This window comes from Camelus bactrianus, chromosome 11 (genome assembly GCF_048773025.1).
Source record: "Camelus bactrianus isolate YW-2024 breed Bactrian camel chromosome 11, ASM4877302v1, whole genome shotgun sequence".
NCBI lineage: Eukaryota > Metazoa > Chordata > Mammalia > Artiodactyla > Camelidae > Camelus > Camelus bactrianus.
The window spans coordinates 40,882,930-40,902,163 of record NC_133549.1 but is presented as its reverse complement, the minus strand read 5'-3'; the positions used below and the strand labels follow the sequence as shown (position 1 = coordinate 40,902,163).

The window sequence follows — 19,234 nt, the reverse complement described above, 5'->3', positions numbered from 1 at the left end:
GTTTTAATGGAAGATGAAGATGAATGAAAGGCATTAGAATGAATAACAGAAAAGGGAGTCAGACAATCATTAATCAAGTACATACTGCAAAAATAACACAGCATCTAATATAAAATGAAAGAGACAAAGCATTCAAAAGAGGAATGCTTTAAAAGCTTACCAACGAGAATTCATAAGTATAAATAAATATGTATATTTTAGTAAAAAAGTGGAGATCTTACAAGTGGCATCAGTATGGCTGAAAGTGTATGAGCCATCTACCTCTTCTGAAGCGAAGGCAGAGGAATGACAGGCTGTCTTCCAGTGTCTACTCTATTTTCTTCCATTATTTCCTTTTTTCTCTTTTGTATTTTCCTTCTCCGTTTTAAAAACTCTTCTTCCTCTCCCACTTTTCTCAAATTCAATCCCTTCTTCAGAGTGAGACTTTGTTCTACCCAGCATACACAAAACTTAAGGCACTTGCTTAATAATATATATTGTCTCATTAACAATGAGAGAAACTCAATAACAATGAGTTTCTTTTACATTAAGGATTTTAAATATAGAAGATTTTATGGTTGAGAGAGTGTCACTAGAATGTAAAGGATTTTTGTCTCTTTTGCTCATTGCTCTATCCCTAGTGCCTAGGACAGTGCCTCCACAAGGAGGATACTCAGTAAATACTTGTTGAATAAATGACTAAAACATTAGACATTTTAAGTATCATCTACAAACAAAAATTGTGTTTTTTTGTTTCCAATGTTGAGCAGTAATATGAGTAGAACAGTGGTTCTCAAGGGGGAAGAAACTTTAAAAAACAATCCTGCTCTCCCTTACTCTCTTTTTCCTGCTGCCTTCTCACTGTATGAGAATCTCTGCTACTGAGAACCACTGGATGAGACTAAAATTAATATAAATAGTTCTAAGGAAATATAGAGGTAAATAGTAGATTTACATTGTCAGGGTAAAAGGGAGAAGGAAACGACAAATTCAAAGATATGGGAATAAGATGGGTATTTGAACAAAATATTAAGGTAGTTAAATAGAGTGTCAGGGCCAATTGAAAGGACAGAGAAGGTAAGTTGATGTAGGCAGTGAGGAAAAATCAGATTAATAGAATGCTTGGATTTCATACAATAGGTGTAGGGAGCTATTATGAATTATTGATGACAGTGACATGATAAAGTGAAGGCAATTCTATTTAGCTGCTGTTGGTAAAATGGATTGTATCTTGAGTTGAAGAAACATTGGAAACTGCATAAAGTTAGGAGATTGTTGTAGTAGTGCAGAGCATTTTAGCTTTTCTGGTTGGTAAGTTATCCAGTGATGCCTTTAGCAAATACCCTTTTTTTGAAGTCTGATGTCTCCACTTTATGACCTGGGGCTGGACGGAGGCAGAAGGAAGAATTCTGAACTAAGAAGCAATAGGCCAGAGTTTTAGTTACTCCTCCTCTACTTTCTAAATTCATGGTCATGGATAAATACTTAATTTCTTCTGGGCATCAATCAACTGAACTGAAAAATAAGAAAATAATGATTTGAAAGCAGGAGTCTAGACCATTTTTTGGAGTCCTTTGCAGCATACTGTCTTTTTATCAGTTATAGATAGTGAACAATGAATACCATATTTTGTATGCTTAATATTAATTTCTACAACTAGAGTGTTTCAAGAAGAAAAAAAGCCCCATGATGATAGTAAATATTTCAAAACTTATAATTTAGTAAGTTTAGTATTATGTGCACTGACTGCTATTTTTTTTTTAATGTTTTCCAGTTTTTATATGTACTATGGTCAGGTATTTTCGTTTTTTAGTATTATTACACTGTAAAAACACCGAAGTTGATGGAGTTTTAGCCTAGGATACTTTCAGGGAAACCTGAAGAATGTAAAAACTCTTCTAAAAGATAGTGTTTTATAAAGCTACAGGAGCAAAAATACTAATATTGTTAAATTAGTAAAACTAGAAATTGTAATATCTTTTTTTTTTTTTTGCTACTGAATATATACTATATTGTATATATATACGCACACGTATTTTTTTGTTTTGAAGGTTTTAGTACCAGCAGCTTTTTGGGTTCTTTTTCTCTCCCTGTTTTTCCTTCTTTCTTTGTTGTTTTTTTTCTGTTTGGGTTGTTTCTTGCCTATTCCCTCTACTCCTCCTGTCCCCCCCTTAACCCATCTGGAAAGATGAAGATGCAGCTGCTGTGGTAACTATGCATTTTGGTTAATGAATAGCAAGCAGACTAACAGGGTACATAAAACATATGCAAACTGCGGAGTTAGTTGCTGTCAAAGCTCTAGGGGCATAATAAATACTTTTTCTTTTCCTTCTCCCCACCTTCTAAAAAAACCTGTAACTTTCCTGTGATACTTTGTTTTCTAATTTACCATTTCTAATATTGAAATGCTACCATGAATTACTCCTTTTTTTCTGCTTAGTCTGAAGAATATTTTACACTGTGGTGAATTTATGGGGTATGAGTTGAGGTGCATAGAGGAAAAGAATTGAATACTTGGATTAAGAAGTAGATTTCCTTTAAATTCATGCATGGAAGAACAGGGACAAAAATTTTTACTGAATATTTAGTTTTTTGACCTGTAACTTTTTTTTCTTGCTTTTTGGCCACTAGTGCCCCTTTTGAGTTTTTCTCTGGGGTTAGAACTAGTAAGTAGTATGTTTCTTGAGGATGTTTCTGTCATAAAGGCCAGCTGCAACTGGAATATTATATTCAGCCAAGCTTTGAAAATTCCTGTAATCTGTGCCATCCTGTCTCATACTGTCCCATCTCATAGTTGTCCTCTCTCTGCAGTGCTCTATGCCCAGGTCTCTGTGGCTGGGCTGTTCCAGCCTGGCGGACAGCATGCCTTCGCTGCGATGCCTGTATAACCCAGGGACTGGCGCACTCACAGCTTTCCAGGTACTTTCTCTGTCTCTGTGGGTTATTTGCGGGCATTAGTATGTGTCTGATTCATTAGTGTGTCTCTTCTTCTTTTCCATGCTTTACTTAACTTTACTTTTTCTCTTTCATATTGCCTGTATTTCACATCACTCAATTCTCCTTTAATTTTTAATGTAGATCCAGACTGATTGACTCTTAAGACATCTTATTTTTATTATCACGATTGGTTTGCCAAAACTGACACAGCACAATTTGACTTGTTGGTTTTCATATCTAATAGAAGTATGATAGTGAACTTTAAAGTAATCTCATCAAATAACATTCCATATGTAATGTTTGTAATGTTTGCTCTGGACCTACATAAAGCCAATTAATGTGATCAGTCAATCAATTATAACCAGTTGCCTGGGTACCTTCTTATGTTTTTCTTATGATTATTAAGAATATAAAGTGCTCAATTCAGAGTGTCTCTTAGTTACTATACTACTATCTATGTGTGTGTGTGTTTTACATAAATAAGAACTGTGTTTCTGTATATCTTGATTAACAGGTCTAGTTTCAAGGTAGAAAGGCCTTCATGACCTTTGAATATAGCACTCAGCTTGAGACAATACAACTGGTCTCCCATGGACCATCAGATTCTAACTCTCTTCAGCCTTTATTAGAGGCCATTAGAACAATTCCAGGATGTGAGAGAAAAACTATAGAGGAAGGGAGGAAAACTTGTAGAGGAATATGTAAGAAAATGCTTGGTGCCCGTTGTTTACAGATTAGGGTATCACATATGGTGATTTTCTTGGCAGAAGTGTTACCTATCCATCTCAGGTATTTGGAATTTGTGTTTAGCATTTGATAGTAATATATAACAAATTACTTTTTGAAATTTGTTTTTTAGCTTATGTAGCTCATATTCTATTTAGGAGAATTTCAAAGACAAGCTGTAACCAAGCATCATAACTAAGCGTGTGTGTGTGTGTGTGTGTGTGTGTATTTATTGAAGAATAGTCAGTTTACAATGTTGTGTCAGTTTCTGGTGTATATGACAAAGTTTTAAAAGAGGGGAGCTTAAGTATTCCACATTCCTGAGCAGTGCTAACAGTTATCTTTAATGATACTATTTTAGAGATGCTGCTGCTGGATATTTGTCTTTTGCAAAATACAATATTAATCTTCCTTTTTTGTCTTATGAGATACAATATAGAAAAGGGTGTAGGCTTTAAAATTAGTTAAATCGGGTCTTACATACTGTCTGTCACTTGTGTGATCTTGAGCAAGTCATTTTACTGAATTCGCCTGTAAATGGAGACTGTAGTAAGGGCATGCAGTAAATTATTGCTGTTTTTATCATCCTCATCTTCACCATCATTAACATTATTGCTGTTATTGTTAGAGAATATTGATATCCTGAGAGTATCAATTTATTTCAAACTTTTTTTTTTTTAACTATGTATCATATTGAGTAAGTTTTGGCTCTCAAGGAACTCATAGTCTAGCCTTTTTTTCTTTTTTTTAATTTTTTTTTGCGTTGTGGTGAATTTAGCTAGACTGCAGAGTTGGAGAGAATAGTCCCTGCAAGACTGCCCTCACTTCAGACATCCGTTGTAAGGAGCCCCTACCACCAACCTCGGGTGTGATAATTCACTAGAAAGGACTCAGAGAACTCATTGAAAGCTAGTATGTTCATGGTTTATTACAGGGAGAGGATGCAGGTTAAAATTAGCCAAAAGAAAAGACTTATAGGTCAGAATCTAGAGGGAACCAAATGTAGAAATTCTTGCCATCCTCTCCCCATGGAATGATGGATGGCATTATTACCTCCTGGCCACAGTATGTGACAATGCACACAGAGTATTGCTGGTATTGCCAACAAGGGAAACTTACCGAAGCCTTGTGTGTCCAGAGTTTTAACTAGGGCTCAATTACAAACTTCCCACATGGTTGACTTTTAGTCTCTAGCCCCTCCTTGTAGGTCACACTAATGCTTTCAGTCTCCATTTCTTCTCAGGATTGGAACTGATAAAAGTGTGGCTCAGAGCCCCCATTGTGAATCACGGTGCCCCCAGGCAAGCCAAGATGTCCTGTTAGGTAAGAAGTTCCAGGGACCTAGCTACCACTAGGGCAAAAGCCAGACCTCTCTTTGGGTAAGGTTAATTCTTCAGGACACAAGGGTCCTAGACTTCTTTGAGAATCTGATGAGAACTGTTGATCTTAGAAAAATACATATGACACATAGGCAAAATTTTTATAATAGTTTTATATATACTATTATTATATTTGTAGTCTCTTGTGAAATGAGAGAGAGCAATTAAATTACATAATCCCAAAAGTATAATCTCCCAAACTGATAAATTCTAATAAAGAAATGTGCTCTAAGAATATATAAAAGAGGAACCTGATCTAACCTGAGGGTAGGGGTAAGGAAGGTCAGATAATCAATGTTTAAGATCTGAAGGATGAGTAGGGATTAGGCAAAGGGAGGAGGGAGGGAACATTATAGGCTAGTGTAACCACCTCCTGCTCCTTCCCCAGAACAAGTCAGTTTGGTGTATTTAAGGACCCTCCTGAAAAAAAGCTATTGTTTCGGAGAATGAGGAGAATGGAGTTAGGAAAGACTGGGGAAGCTTGATCCAAAAAAATGGGCAATTAGTGAGCAAAAAATTTGAATGGATATAATACCAAAAAAGATACACAAACAGCAAATAAGCACATTAAAAGATAGTCGCAGGGAAATGCAAATTAAACCACAGAAAGATACTACATTTCTACCCACATACTTCTTCCCACCCTGGAATGTGGGGATGGGAATTCAGTACACCCTAGTAGTTATTATATCTTAGCTTAATATGAGAAATGTTATGCTAGAAAATTCCTTAAAAGCAGAAGCAATCTCTTATCCATTAACTTCCACACTTACCCTGTGGGGTTTTTTTTAGTAGCTAAGGCTCAATAAATACTGATGATTTGAACTATATTAGATAACTGGTGAAGATAATCATTTGCAGTTAAAAAAGTGTACAAGTTAAAATAATTTGACCTGGACACTAAGATACCAAGAATAATTAAAATTTTCATTTGGCCTAAAACAGTCTTGAATCTAAGGTCAGTAGGAAATAATTGTGAACAAATTCACCAACAGTCTCAGGACTTTCTCTAGTCTTAGTCAGAAATCAACAAATACTATTTTTTAAAAATATATTGAGTCCCCTCATAAGTTACTATACTTCTGGAGTATATTTGGAGAAAGGTTGATTTAGAGATTTTGTTGGAAAATTGAGAATAAGTTTGGTGTGTGGGCCTTGAGTTGTATTGCAGGAATAAAATTGTGTGACATAGGCAGAAAAGAGATGTTTAAAAATGCCTTAGAAAAGAAGCCCCGTGGCCAGTATACCATGTAGTGGTTAATGGCCTATGGTGTTGGAGTTTGGAGAAGAGGAAGGATTTATTGCAAAGGCCAAGTGAGGAGAATGGGCAGCTCTTGCTCAAAATAACCAGAACTCTCCAGTGGTTTTGGGGGAAGAGTTTTTGTAGGTGAAATTTAGGGGTGGGTGGGAGGGCTACAGAGTGTGAGACTTTCCTCTGATTGGTTGGTGGTGTGATAGCAGGGTGGTGGTCCAGAAATCTCAACCATCAACCTTCTGGTTCCAATCAGTCTGGGGTCAGGTGATTGTGCTCATCTTGAATTTACAGACCTCCACCTGGGTGGGCCTTAGTTCCTGTAGGAGAACTCAGAGATAAGTATCAGATTGTTGTGTATATCCCTTGGGGAGGAACTGGGACTCTGCCCCAGGCTGCACCTTTTGTTTCTTGACTGCCTTTCCTTTTTTTTTTTTTTTTTTTTTTTGGTATTCCCTCAGTTCCTTAATTAGTAACTGAATCTGCCCTTTGGAACTCAGGGAAGGTCTAGGAGGCTGAAGCCCTTTTTCCTGCAAACAAGAAATTGGGAACACAGAAAGGCTTTTGTACCTGGGAGGGGCCCACAGGATCCTGCTTAGTTTCACCTTGGTGCCAGACTGCTTGAGATTTGAACCTGGCTCTATCTAGGTATGACCTTGGGCTAACACTTTACCTCTCTATACCTCAGTTTTCTTATCAGTAAAATTAGGATGGTAATAGTATCTACCTATTATCTATAGGGTTGTTGTTAGGACAGAATGAGTTGATTTATCTTAAGTCCTTAGAACAGTGTCTGGTAAATTAATAAGTTCTATATTCTCAGAAAAATCCACAGACTAGGTTTGGAGGCTTTCAGCAAATACTGTTTCACCTTGGTAACTACTAAATAAATTTTTTTTTTCATACCTTATAGCTCAGTCTTGTATCATAGCAAAGCCTACTGTTGGTTAAGGTATTGATAAGAAAATTTTGCTTTCCCTAACATTACTTTAAGTATTGTTTTTCTTGTCTTATGTCTGAAAGAGATCATTAAGTCATTAAGTCCTAGGTAGCAAAAATGGAAAGAATGAGTTTATGTGCTGGTTTTATTCCAACAACTTGTTCTATGTCAGGTTCAGTGTACACAGGTACTCAATATTGCTGATTGACTAATTGGCAGATTCAGGACTTAAGTCTAGTCTTTACTGTTTCCACTACTAGAAGTACAACAATCTTAGTACATTTTCATCTTTTTGGTTTGGGTTTTACCTTACTTATTTAGATTTTTGTTTATGTAAAAATTATATACAGTAAAATACACAGATCTTAAGTGTATTCTCAGATGAATTTGACAAATGTATACTTTTGGGTAACCTTACTCTCGAGATAAAGAGCATTTCCATAATCTGAGAAAATTCCTTTGTACCCGCTTCCCGTTTTACCGTATCCCAAATGTAATCACTGTTCTGATTTGTCACAGAAGACTAGTTTTGCCTATACTTGAGCTTCATATAAATGTAGTCATATAGTATACATTCTTTTGTGTCTCTTTTCTTTTGATCAACATGTTTTTGAGATTTATCCATTTTGTTAGTTTAACTTATTCTTTTTTATTGCTAAATAAAATCCACTGCATTAGTAAACCACAATTTGTTCTTCCATTCGTCTATTGGTATGCTTTTGGATTGTTTGCATTTTTGTCTACTATGAATAAAAAGCTACAGTATATAGTTTGTACAAGTCTTTTTGTGGGATGTGTTTTATTTCTCTTGGGTTAATACCTAAGGGTGGAATTACTGGGTCGTAGAGTAAGTGTATTTTTCACTTTAAAAGGTACAGTCAAGTAATTCTTCAAAGTGGTTATCCAAGTAGGAATACTTATTTATACTAATCATACAGGAGAAGGGAGGGTTGGGGCACAAGAGGATGACCATGTCTAAGTCTCAGTTGATTCCCTGGTGTGCACCCTGCCAAGTGAGGGTCCTTGGCTTTGTGCAGGAAAGAATTCAAAGCTTCAAGAGTGAGCCATAGTTGAGTAAAAGTAGATTTATTTAGAGAGATGTGCACAGTAGGGTGGAGGGGGTGCTGGGGGGTTACAGTAAAGGTTGAAGTAAAGATACACACTCCTTAGAGTGCTGACCATCTTGGAAGGCAAGAGAGAGAGAGAGCTCAACTGCGGGGTACAGTGTTGCTAGTTTTTATATGCTAACAAATGAGAGGATTATTCCAACTAATTTGGGAAAGGGGCAGGGATTCCCAGGAATTGGGCCATTGCCCTCTCTTTGACCTTTCACGCCTAGCTTTGGAACTGTCAGTTGTCATGGCACTTGTGGGTGTGTGATTTACTATGCTAGTATACATTACAATGTGTATAATGTAGCTCAAGGTCCATTGGAGGTTCAATCTTCTGCCATCTTGTGCCTCAGAGTCTATTGGGAATTGACTTTTGTGCCATCTTGGTGCTGATTGCTGTGTCATTCTTTTAATGGCTGTGTCCTGCCCCCTTCCCTCCTGTCTCACTAATATTGATAAATATGTTTAAGGACGTGACTTAGTAATAGTTTCATGGCATTTTTTCCCCTTGAAATTATTGCATTCTTTTAGTAAATTTGAAGTATCTTCGAAGTCAAAATTCTGTAACAGTTGGAAAGGAAGAGCCATGGAGTCACTGCTGAATTTGTTGGATTATCCTCAGTAACTCAGATGAAAATGGCAACATTGGGATGGTTTGATTATTGACATTTCAAACCACACATTTTAAACTAGTGGCAGGCAAGATGCTGAAAATACTGTTTAAATAGATTCTAGCAGGACATGAACATATTTTAGTCTAGTTTGAACATATTTTCATTTTCATCATTCCATTGATTTCTCTTGGAAAGTATATGGGTGATTAAGAGGATTTCTCTTGATTAACAGTGGGTATATTTTGTGGAATCATTTGTTTATCCTTAGCAAAAGGTGATCATATAATCTATACTATTACATGAGAATGAACAATAGCAAGTGCTTAAAAATAGATGAGTAATTAGGATCCCTTATTTTCTTTAGGCATTAAAGGAGGGAAATTCCAACAATAAGAATATAGGTAGATTTATATGACCTTAGAATATTTTAGGTGTCAGTATAGCTAGAAATTTTAGGGAAGTTTTGAGCTAAATGAACCATATAATATTTAATATTAGCTACAGTCCTTGTCAGAGGTTGAAATTGTTGGGGGTTGACTCCAGGAGAGATAATGTATTTTATTATTTAATAATACTTAGAAGTCTACTAAATCTCACTGATGCAGGAAAAACAAATGTGGGGGTGTGAGGAAGTCCTGCCAAGTATGGGTCCTTGGCTTTGTGCAGGAAAGAATCAAGAGCGAGCTACAGTTGAGTAAAGATAGATTTTTTTTTTTTTGGAGAGATACATTCTGCATAGAGTGTAGGCTGTTTTAGAAGGTGAGAGAAAGGCCACGAGGTGTGGCAGTTGGGTGCTCAGGTTAAAGAACAAGTTGATACACAGTCTGTAGACAGAGCAAGGGCCACCTCTGAAGATGAGGCCATGAGGTGCTGTGTCGCTAGTTTTTATGGACTTCATATGCTAACAAGTGAGAGGACCATTCCAGCTATCCTGGGGAAGGGGCTGGGATTCTCAGGAATTGGGTCACCGCCTACTCTTTGACCTTTTATGATTAGCCTTGGGACCGTCACTGCGCCTGTGGGAGTGTCATTTACCATGTTAATATTACAATGAGTGTATAACGAAGCTCAAGGTCTACAAGAGGTCAAATCTACCACCATCTTGAGCTTCAAGGTCTACTGGGAGTTGAATGTTCCACCATTTTGGTGTTAATTGCTGTGTCATTCCTTGAATGGCTGTGCCCTGCCCTGCCCCCTTCCCTGCCCCCTTCCCTCCTGTCTCATCACCATCTCCTAAGTGAAATGTTAGCATGGAACAATACTAGGAAAATTAAGCATTATTCAGAGTATATGTAAGTATGCATATATGGAAGTCTTAATGCTGTATTTGAGGTTTTAGTTGGATTATCACACTGAATATAAATTGACACTGAAAACTTATTATAACACAATACCATGAGGAAAACCACCCCATGACAAAAAGACTTATCAAGACCTAACTAATGGTCCCCCCTGTTGTATATGAATCATCTCAGGACAGCACAATTTCTTTTTAATAAAAAATTTAGTTCTTTTTTGTTTGTTTGTTTCTATGTTGACATTTGACCTATGTTTATCCTAGCCACATCCTTACATTAGGAGTTTGCATGTAGTGACAAATCAAAAATGTTTTTTGTTTTGTGGGGAAAAAAAAACTCCCCCTTGCTTATAATTATTTGGTAAGTATATAAACAAGAAATTTTCACCCATAATCCTACTTTAAGATAGTCATCAACATGTTAGTTTCTTTCAATCTGGAATGATTTACCTATTCATGCATGTATGTACACACACAGGCATGCCCAGACAAATATAATTTTGTTTTGTAATATATTTATTATTATCATTTTATTAAAAAATTATAAACTGTAAAAGCAAAAAATTAATAATTATAGAAAATACAGAGAAGTAGAGCAAAGGAAGGAAATATTTTAAATGTCCTCCCAGATACTACCATTTTACTGATACTAGTACTCTCTGGTTTTCAACTATGTTCTGTACTTGTCCAAATTCTACATTCGTCAGCTGGTTACCCTGATTTTGGTTACTCTTTATCTCATGGCCAGTTGCTCACATGTTTGCCAATTGAACAAAGTTTGAACTTGGGTTGCCACTTATGTAATTGAATGGCTTTCCACCACTTCCCTTGTGTATAATTCTTAGCCACTTCAGATTCACAGTTCTCCAAAGGTGCTGTGTTCTCCCATGCATCTGTGTCTTTGCATGTCCTGTTCTCCCTACCTAGAGAACCACTGATACACTGTTGTAATTGTTCCCTCACTATACTGTGAGTTCCTTGAGAATAGGATTATATTTTGTTCATTTTATGTTTTCCAGTGTCACGTACAGTATCAAGTGCTTGGTACAGAGTGTTTGTTTCATGAATTTTTGCTGAATGAATGAATGAATTGACTTAGGTAAAACTGTTAAATAACATACATAGAGGGTAGGAGGAGAGAAAGCATTGAATTGCTGGTGGTACCTGCACAAATACAAACAGGTGTTCTGTATTCAGAAAGAAGTCATGATAGTTAAATAGTCAATTCCAAAGACTACATATTTACATGGAAAAAAGGAAAACATGCTGAGTCTGATTTATGGGTAGTCCTCAAATTTTATACATTTGGCTTTCATACAACTCACACCATGATGATCCTTTCTGAATTGGATTTTGTATGCTGAATTTGGACTCTTGTTGATGAACAAATGCACATTTCAAGCTATTAAATAGTGGCACTGCCAGCCAGCTAACAGTTCAGTTTCAGTGATGTCAACATCTTTATCTTCACAGCAGTGTTTGTGCAATTATTTGACTATTTTATTGCACTTTACTCTTACTCTATAAAAGAATAGATGCTGGGAAAATTAAAATGGTGATGGTAGTGATAAACAGCCTACAGAAAAGATGGAAATCTTTAGACACACTGAAAGTGATCCTTTAGCTTTGATTAGGAATGAAATTAAAGTATATGTGCAAAATGTTGGAAAAATATTATTGAAGGTCATTTCTTAAAAAGTCTAATTATGGATTTTAAAACATTTTAGCTGACATTGAAACTTATTGTTCAGCTTCTACCCTTTCCATTTTTGTTAATATTTAGCTAAGAAAAGTTAGAGATGTCCTGAATTTGGTGCATTTTACTTTATGCTGGGAATAGTCTGTCTTGGAGGAATGACACCATTTAGACTAATTTGTCTTTCAAGATGCCTACATGGATATTTTAAATACTGTAATTATTTCAAATTTTGTAAGTATAGATTCCTCCATTGCTGAGTATTTTGACATGTTTTTGATGCAGGTAGTGTTCATTTACGGCTAATGTGCAACACGATCTAATGTTTAGACTAAACCAAATCACCTTATTGTGAGATGATCATACTTCTTAAAAAATTTTTTTTGGTATTTTTCCTGATGGATCTGAAAAATTAAACTTTTCACTCCACAAGGAGGGCTAATTGCTTTTGTTGAATAATGTTGGATTTTTACCTAATTACCCTTCTCCATGACCCATAATGGCAGAAGGAACCCCAGGGGGCCTGGAGTTGCCCCAGTAAGAGGCACAGACCAGAAAAATGGAATTAATGAAAACTTTAAGGGTGATGGAAGCCTTACTAGACAAATGCTTGCTGTAGGCAGTTAAGACTCACCTGCATTCTCTAGAGAGGTATGTATTACTTTCTTTACATTCCAAGATTACCTTTTTGTTATTGCCATCTTTGTGCTGAGTAGAGGCCAGAGTACCACAGGAGTTCTTTCTGTGCTATTCAAGAATCATTGTTGGTTATTTTGTGACTGCTACAGCCATTTGTACCTTCTTTCCCTATTGTTCTGCTTTATGTGATAGTGTTTTATTGTCTTGCTGTCCTTCCTTGTGTTCGTTTCTAGACTTGGTATTTTATGCTGACTGTCAAGATGTGGAATCTTGGTAGATAGGCAGCATTTAGGAAACTCTGTCACTTTTCATGAAGAGAGAAACCCCAGGTTACTTATGATGGCCTCATGGCCAAGGAGAAAGAGGGAAGACCCATCTCTTGACTGTTTAGCTGCTTAGGCTTCTAAGAATTGCAATACTTTACTATTGGGAGGTCATACCCATGAGTTTTGTTTTTCCTAAGAGTGATGTTGAGTAGCTGTGAGCTTTTCTATATTCTCTGGCCCAGTCCTGTGGAGGCCAGGTCTATACTTTGAAATAGTTGGGCCTAGGATGTAGTATATCATCATGAAATGGGATTTTCCAGTGTACCTTCGCTTGCTGGATTATCTGTCATCTGCCTTTTAAAGTTCTCAGGTGCATACTGTTCAAATTCTTGAGCACTTTGTTACAAACCTAGTATCTGTGGCTTGGTCTGAATTAAATTGGAATTTTGTACCCTGTAATAAGGATGTAAAAAAGTATACTTATTTTCATATATGATCCTTTAGCAAAAAGTTCAAGTCTTAGCTCGATTTGTTTTAATTTTTTTGTGTGTTAGATGCCATAAACAGAAGGCAAAGAGTAGAGGGCTAAGCACTCGTTTTATGTTTTCATGTTTCACACACACAAATATATACTGCAGTATTTATAACTAGTTTATACAGGGGAGAGGGTGTAGCTTAGTGGTAGAGTACATGCCTAGCATGCACAAGGGCCTGGGTTCAATCCCTGGTATCTCCAATAATTAATAAACAAAGGGCCTGGGTTCAATCCCTGGTATCTCCAATAATTAATAAACAAACAAACAACTCCCCCCCAATAGATAAAAGTGAAATAAATTAATAAAAAATAATGATTACAAAAACTGGTTTATATGAAGCTTTTGTATGTGAACATAAGAAGTTTCATATTTGAAAGAAAGCACATGATTAGTTTTACTAAAGTGTAGTTGCTGTTGTTCATTCTAGTTTCTATCCTTTGCATGAGCCGTGTTTTGGGGAGTACCTGTTTCTTTACTGGTGATAAAACATAAGAGAAATTTCTAGCATGATGTTAATATAGTTCCCCTAGATTTTTTAATTGGCAGGTCATTAATTTTTTTTAAGCATTTCAGTTGCAGCATAGTATAGTCCTTTGGGGAGAATTGGTAAAATGAGGATGAAATGGGTACAGGATTCCAACAGCTTGAAAATAACACAGTATTTGACCAAAATCTCTTCTGTATTCCCTACTCTGGTTCTATTCCAGTAGTCTTGGAATTGTGCCTATAGAGTATTTACAGTGAGATTATAAAACTGAATCATGATTTTGGTGAATAGAAGCCAGAGCATGTGGCTCCAGCACCCCAGCTGGCAGTAAGCTCTCCCTAGGTTTATGAATGTAGTTAGATGGCCCCCAACTGTTTACAAGACAGCAGAGGTGAGATCTTTGATTGACAAGTCAGAAATGCATTAGATCATTCTCTCTGCCAGTCTCTGGTTCATGCTGTTAAAAATGTCAGCCTCCAAGTTTGAATGGCAGCCTGAGGGCCTTAGAAGCTTTTTGTTTTCTGAGATGGAAACACAAATTGGATGTGTGCCTGAGTGCTTCATCCTGGGCTGTAATTTCATCTTTTAGCTAAGAACCACAAGGTACACGAGCAAAGCACCCTGTAAACAATAATACTGTGGAAAAAAAATAAACAAGGTCGTGTTTCTGGTACGTTGATCCGATGGTGTCCTGACCTCTATCACGTTGAACATCTCCACTCTGATTGCTGTTCCCTTTGGCATTACAATGAGAGAAAGAGAGACTGACATAGGAGGAAAAGATTTAAAGTTGCAGTGTCGTTGCACATTCCTTGTATTGGCTATGAAATATTGAACTGTCAGAATGTGACACTTGATTTTTTAAGTAACCTTTCTTGTTTGAGGTGTTTGCAGTTCATTCTTTTATCCCCCATTTGTCTGCTTTCATTGATAGGGTTGGAAGTAGTTGCCTTAAATGCATGGGAAGGGACAATGTTAAAAGAGAAGTGGTGCTGATGGAGCCAAATGAACTTAACACTGGAACATAAATGGAGGTTGTGAGGCATGGGCATAAGGAGACCTAAGTTGGGTTAGTACACTAATATTGGGGTTTATGGATCACATCCTATATGAAGGAAGAATCAGCTTAGGTCCTGATTCTGTTTTTGGTGGAGGCAGGAAGTTGGGAAGGCGGTATGGATAAGGATAAGAAATGGAGTGACATAGTTTGTTAAACTGCTTATATGACAGTATTGCCAGTCAAATAAATATTAACCCAGCTATGTTATTTATTGCTCTAATTATCCAACGTTTTAGCAAATGGTTCATTATTGAAAGCCTTAAAGTTTTGGCAAGAAAAATACCTTTTAAAAATGTGCAAAATTCATATTTATATAGTAAGAACGTTAATGTGTAGATAATATGAAAGAACCATTATGTTTGTATTAGTGTATCTCGATGGCACGTGAATAGAAAATCTTCATTGAAAAAGCCTAACCATAGATTTATTGGAAAATATTTTCTAGTAATAGAATGAGTTTTCTATTGCTGTTTGTTTTAAGTTGCAATGTATCTTAAAACATTTTATATTAAAAAATCCTTTTCATTCTAAGAAAACAGCTCTATTGACAGATACGTGCTTTTACTTAATTCATTTTGGGGCATAGACATTACAAGTAAAGTTTTTTTTTCATTCTTAAACTAGTTTTATTTTGATATTTTGGCATGCCTTGACTTTTTCTTTTCTAAATTACCCACTGTGAGAAAATCCCACACGAGAAGTGGACACAGGTTGAGAGGCAAAGTGAAAGGGAAAGGTGCTGTAGAGACAGAAAAAGTAAAGTTTTAAGTGAGAATGACCTTTTGGAATTCTTCTGGAGTATGAAAAAGTAGGAGATTGTGTTGAAAGTACTCGAATTAACACTTATTGATGCTTTTAAAGGACAGCTATTTAGCTTAGCCCTCTCCCTTTGCAAATGTGAAAGACAAGCTAGTCTCTGTTATGAATATATAGTGAAATGTGAAATGCACTGGTGATAGTCATTCCTGACATTTCTTAATTCCCTGCTTTGAGGTCATGCTGGAAGGAGAGAAGATAGTATTTGTAAAATAATGTCCTGCTCCCTTGTACCCAGAATTATGCCCTCACTTAACAAAGTACAGTGCAGAGAGTGCAAGACAAAGGGGAAGGATATTGAGAATTACTTATTGTTGTTTTAAATATTTCTGTATATTTTTAAAGCAGAAATACTGATGTAGATTTGCTTTTAAGCTATGAGAACCCAGTCTTGAATCAGTGGGGGAGTTTTCAAAAATTGTTCTTCTAGAAATTGATTTCTCATTGGCTGATTTCCTGAGGATAAGTAAAAACAAACTATACTTTTCAACCTTGGAAGAACAAGAGAAATGTAAGTCCTTACCTAAGAAATAAGACTAGAAATACGTACATTTATGGGACTTCCTTAATCTTAACACAGAGAAATTATACAAGTTTTCTTCTTTCCTTGGTGTATTATTATGCAGCAATTAATATGAAAGTGCCTTGCAGTCCATGGGCTTTTATTCAGCCACACCCCCATAATAATTAGCTTTATTACTTGAAATCCAGGCTGGCCTTATAAGTAAAGATGGGTGTCTTCATAGAACCATAGAATTTCAGTGTTGGAAGACATCAGCAGGCTATCTAGTCATACACAGAAATCCTTTATGAAGTGTTTTTGGCAAGGGGTCATCTATTCTGTGTTTGATCGCTGCTGTTATTAGCAAGCTGAACTTCTTGAGGCATCTTGCTGTCTTCTGCACTGTTGATTATATTAGAAAATTTTCTCTCAAGAAATTTAATTCTGCCTTTTGTGGTAATATAAAGTAATTGTTTTCTTTTTCATATATTTATGGATTTGAGGATAGCTATCATGTTGGTTATATTTGCTGTTCCCAGAGTGAATATTCTTGGTTCTTTTGATGTTTCTTTAGAAAATAATAATCATTCCTGCCATTTTCATACCCCCTATTTGATGGAGGGTGTTACCTGGTTGTCCTTCCTTGTGAATGCATTCCACCTTGTATGGATGTGTAATGGGTGTCCTCATTATAAAGTGGCATGCAGAACTAGATGCAGTGCTGCAAAAGTGTAATACTGTAGAGTACAGTGATACATCCTGTTTTGAACATAATTTGGGTTATGTAATTTAATTACTGCAGCCTAAAATCAAAGATATCTGTTTGGTGTAGATGATGGGAAAATCTGGAGAAATTTAGCTTGGGTGTATTTCCTCACCTTTTATTTGAAACTGGAAAAGCATATGTAAGCACTTTGACAAATGATATAATGTGGCATATCTGAGTGGTACAGGTATTTTAAACCAACACCAGTTCCTGAAGATAGTGAACATCTGCTTAGAGGTGTTGTAGAGCTCCACAATGCACTAATTGAATTACTCTTTTCAGGAGTTGCCGACTGCACTAATTGAATTAGAATCAGAGAGAGAGAGAGAGAGAGAGTGTGTGTGTGTGTGTGTGTAACTGAGATAATTCCAACCTTAACGGGAGACATTGGAAGATATGACTGATGGTGTGTACTGTGCTGCTATCTAATGGCAGTCCATGGAACTACTACATGGTCTCCAGGGAAGAGGGAGTGCAGTCATCTGATCTAGTGTGACCTCAGGCTAACCCCATCCAGTTTAGTTCAAAATGTCCCAGGATGTATTTTTGTAATTCTAAATCTAAGAAGAAAGAATGTGATTAATTTATCCATTAAAAATTAAGATATTCTAAAAGATATTTTCTAAACAACTCTATTGTATAATTTCTGTACAGTAAATACACGTATTTCAGATTACAATTTGATGAATTTTGATAGCTGTATACACCTATGAAACCACCACCATAATCAAGATGGATATATTTTATTAGGCATAAATTTTTTTATGAAGTATAAAGTCTCAGATATTCAACTGAATTTAAAACTTCTTATTTCTAATTTAATTGGTGAAAAGAAATCCAAGTTACTGTCAGTGGGTCATGTTCTTTCTCATTTTGCCTTTCATATAACATAAATTTAAATAAAAATTATCTTTTTGTAATGTCTTAGTGTCACAGAAAGTAAATATAGGACTTGTTCTTAAATTTCTTCCTGGTTGTCAAAATACTGAGATTAGTCAGTATAAGGGTATTATCAAATTTTGCTTATATAATTATGCTTACACAAAATTTTTAGTTATTATAGAAAAATATTTTAATTATGGCAGTATCAGAGCAAGTTCAACAAATCTTTGTTGCTCTAGCTAATCGTTTAAAATTTAACTATAACACAAGTTTGGGCCAGTTTGAAATTCTGTGAAGTAGATAATTTTCTTTTCTAAAAAAAGAATGTTAGTCACAATTTAATGATTTTTGTAAAACATCACAAAAATATAATTATGTACAACTTTACAAGTAAATACACCAAAGAGAACTCAGCATGAACTATATTTTAATTCACTGTAACTCTAGGCATTCTAACCTGTAAAATAGCCCTTAACAGAAAAATACACATGTATAATAACATGGTTTACAGAATGTGTATGTGTGCATGTACTTCAATAATAGAAAAGTGCTATTGGATACGTTTCTGATAGAAAAATTTTAATCTCTTTTATATGGTCTTCATTACTAAAATAAAATGTAAGCTTGAATGTTCTAATATTTTGTAGGCTAGTTTGGTTTTTATTTTAAGATTGAGCTACCTAGGTTTCTAAACTATACAAATAGCTTTGATTAAAATGACTAAAATATATGATACATACTCTTTTATATCCACTTTTAAGGGCAGTTTACTGGTTTAGAAAAATACATTTTGACACCATGTAGATTAAAAGCTTTACAGATAACGTCGCTGTTCGCAACTAGCCAAATTCAATTTAACTCACGTATGGAGTATCTTCTAAGTGCCAGGTACTATACAAAATACTGGACATAAATTAAGGTTCACACCCTGTCCTCAAGGAGTGTGTAGTTATTTATTAGACACTTATTGAGAACTTATGTACCAGGCACTATGCATATAATTTGAAAGGACTACTACTGTGAATAACCATTAGTTTCATGAATTTTTCCCATTCATTGAGCTAGAGGTCTGGCTTAATAGCATCCCTAAGGAAGCAGTATACTCATGTTCATATCTGATACAGCTCGTCTCAGCAAAAGAGTGATACACATATATCAAACTCAGACTATCTCTTAAATGGTTTTCCCTTCTGATTTTACACACCTTTTAAGGGAGCAGGGATGTTTTTGATAGCTTTATATATCACTAAAAAAGAGATGGGTAGCATTTATTACAGTGCCTCCTGCTGGTATATCATAGATTCTCAATCTTGTTGTCTTCAAAATTTGTAGTGCCCACTTCTTGTGG

General features: G+C 35.8%; 1 protein-coding gene across 8 annotated transcripts in view; it reads left to right on the top strand.

Annotated features, from left to right (window-relative positions):
• BTRC (beta-transducin repeat containing E3 ubiquitin protein ligase) overlaps positions 1-19,234 on the top strand; it is a 154,433-nt gene that overhangs the window by 41,997 nt on the left and 93,202 nt on the right. For 6 of the 8 annotated variants that reach the window (XM_045507353.2, XM_010971018.3, XM_074373738.1 and 3 more), the window contains one exon: positions 2,791-2,898. The exons of the other annotated variants lie outside the window; for them this stretch is intronic. In XM_045507353.2, the coding sequence (XP_045363309.1) occupies positions 2,791-2,898 (108 nt within the window). The remainder of the gene's footprint in view (positions 1-2,790; positions 2,899-19,234) is intronic. 8 annotated transcript variants of the gene reach the window in all.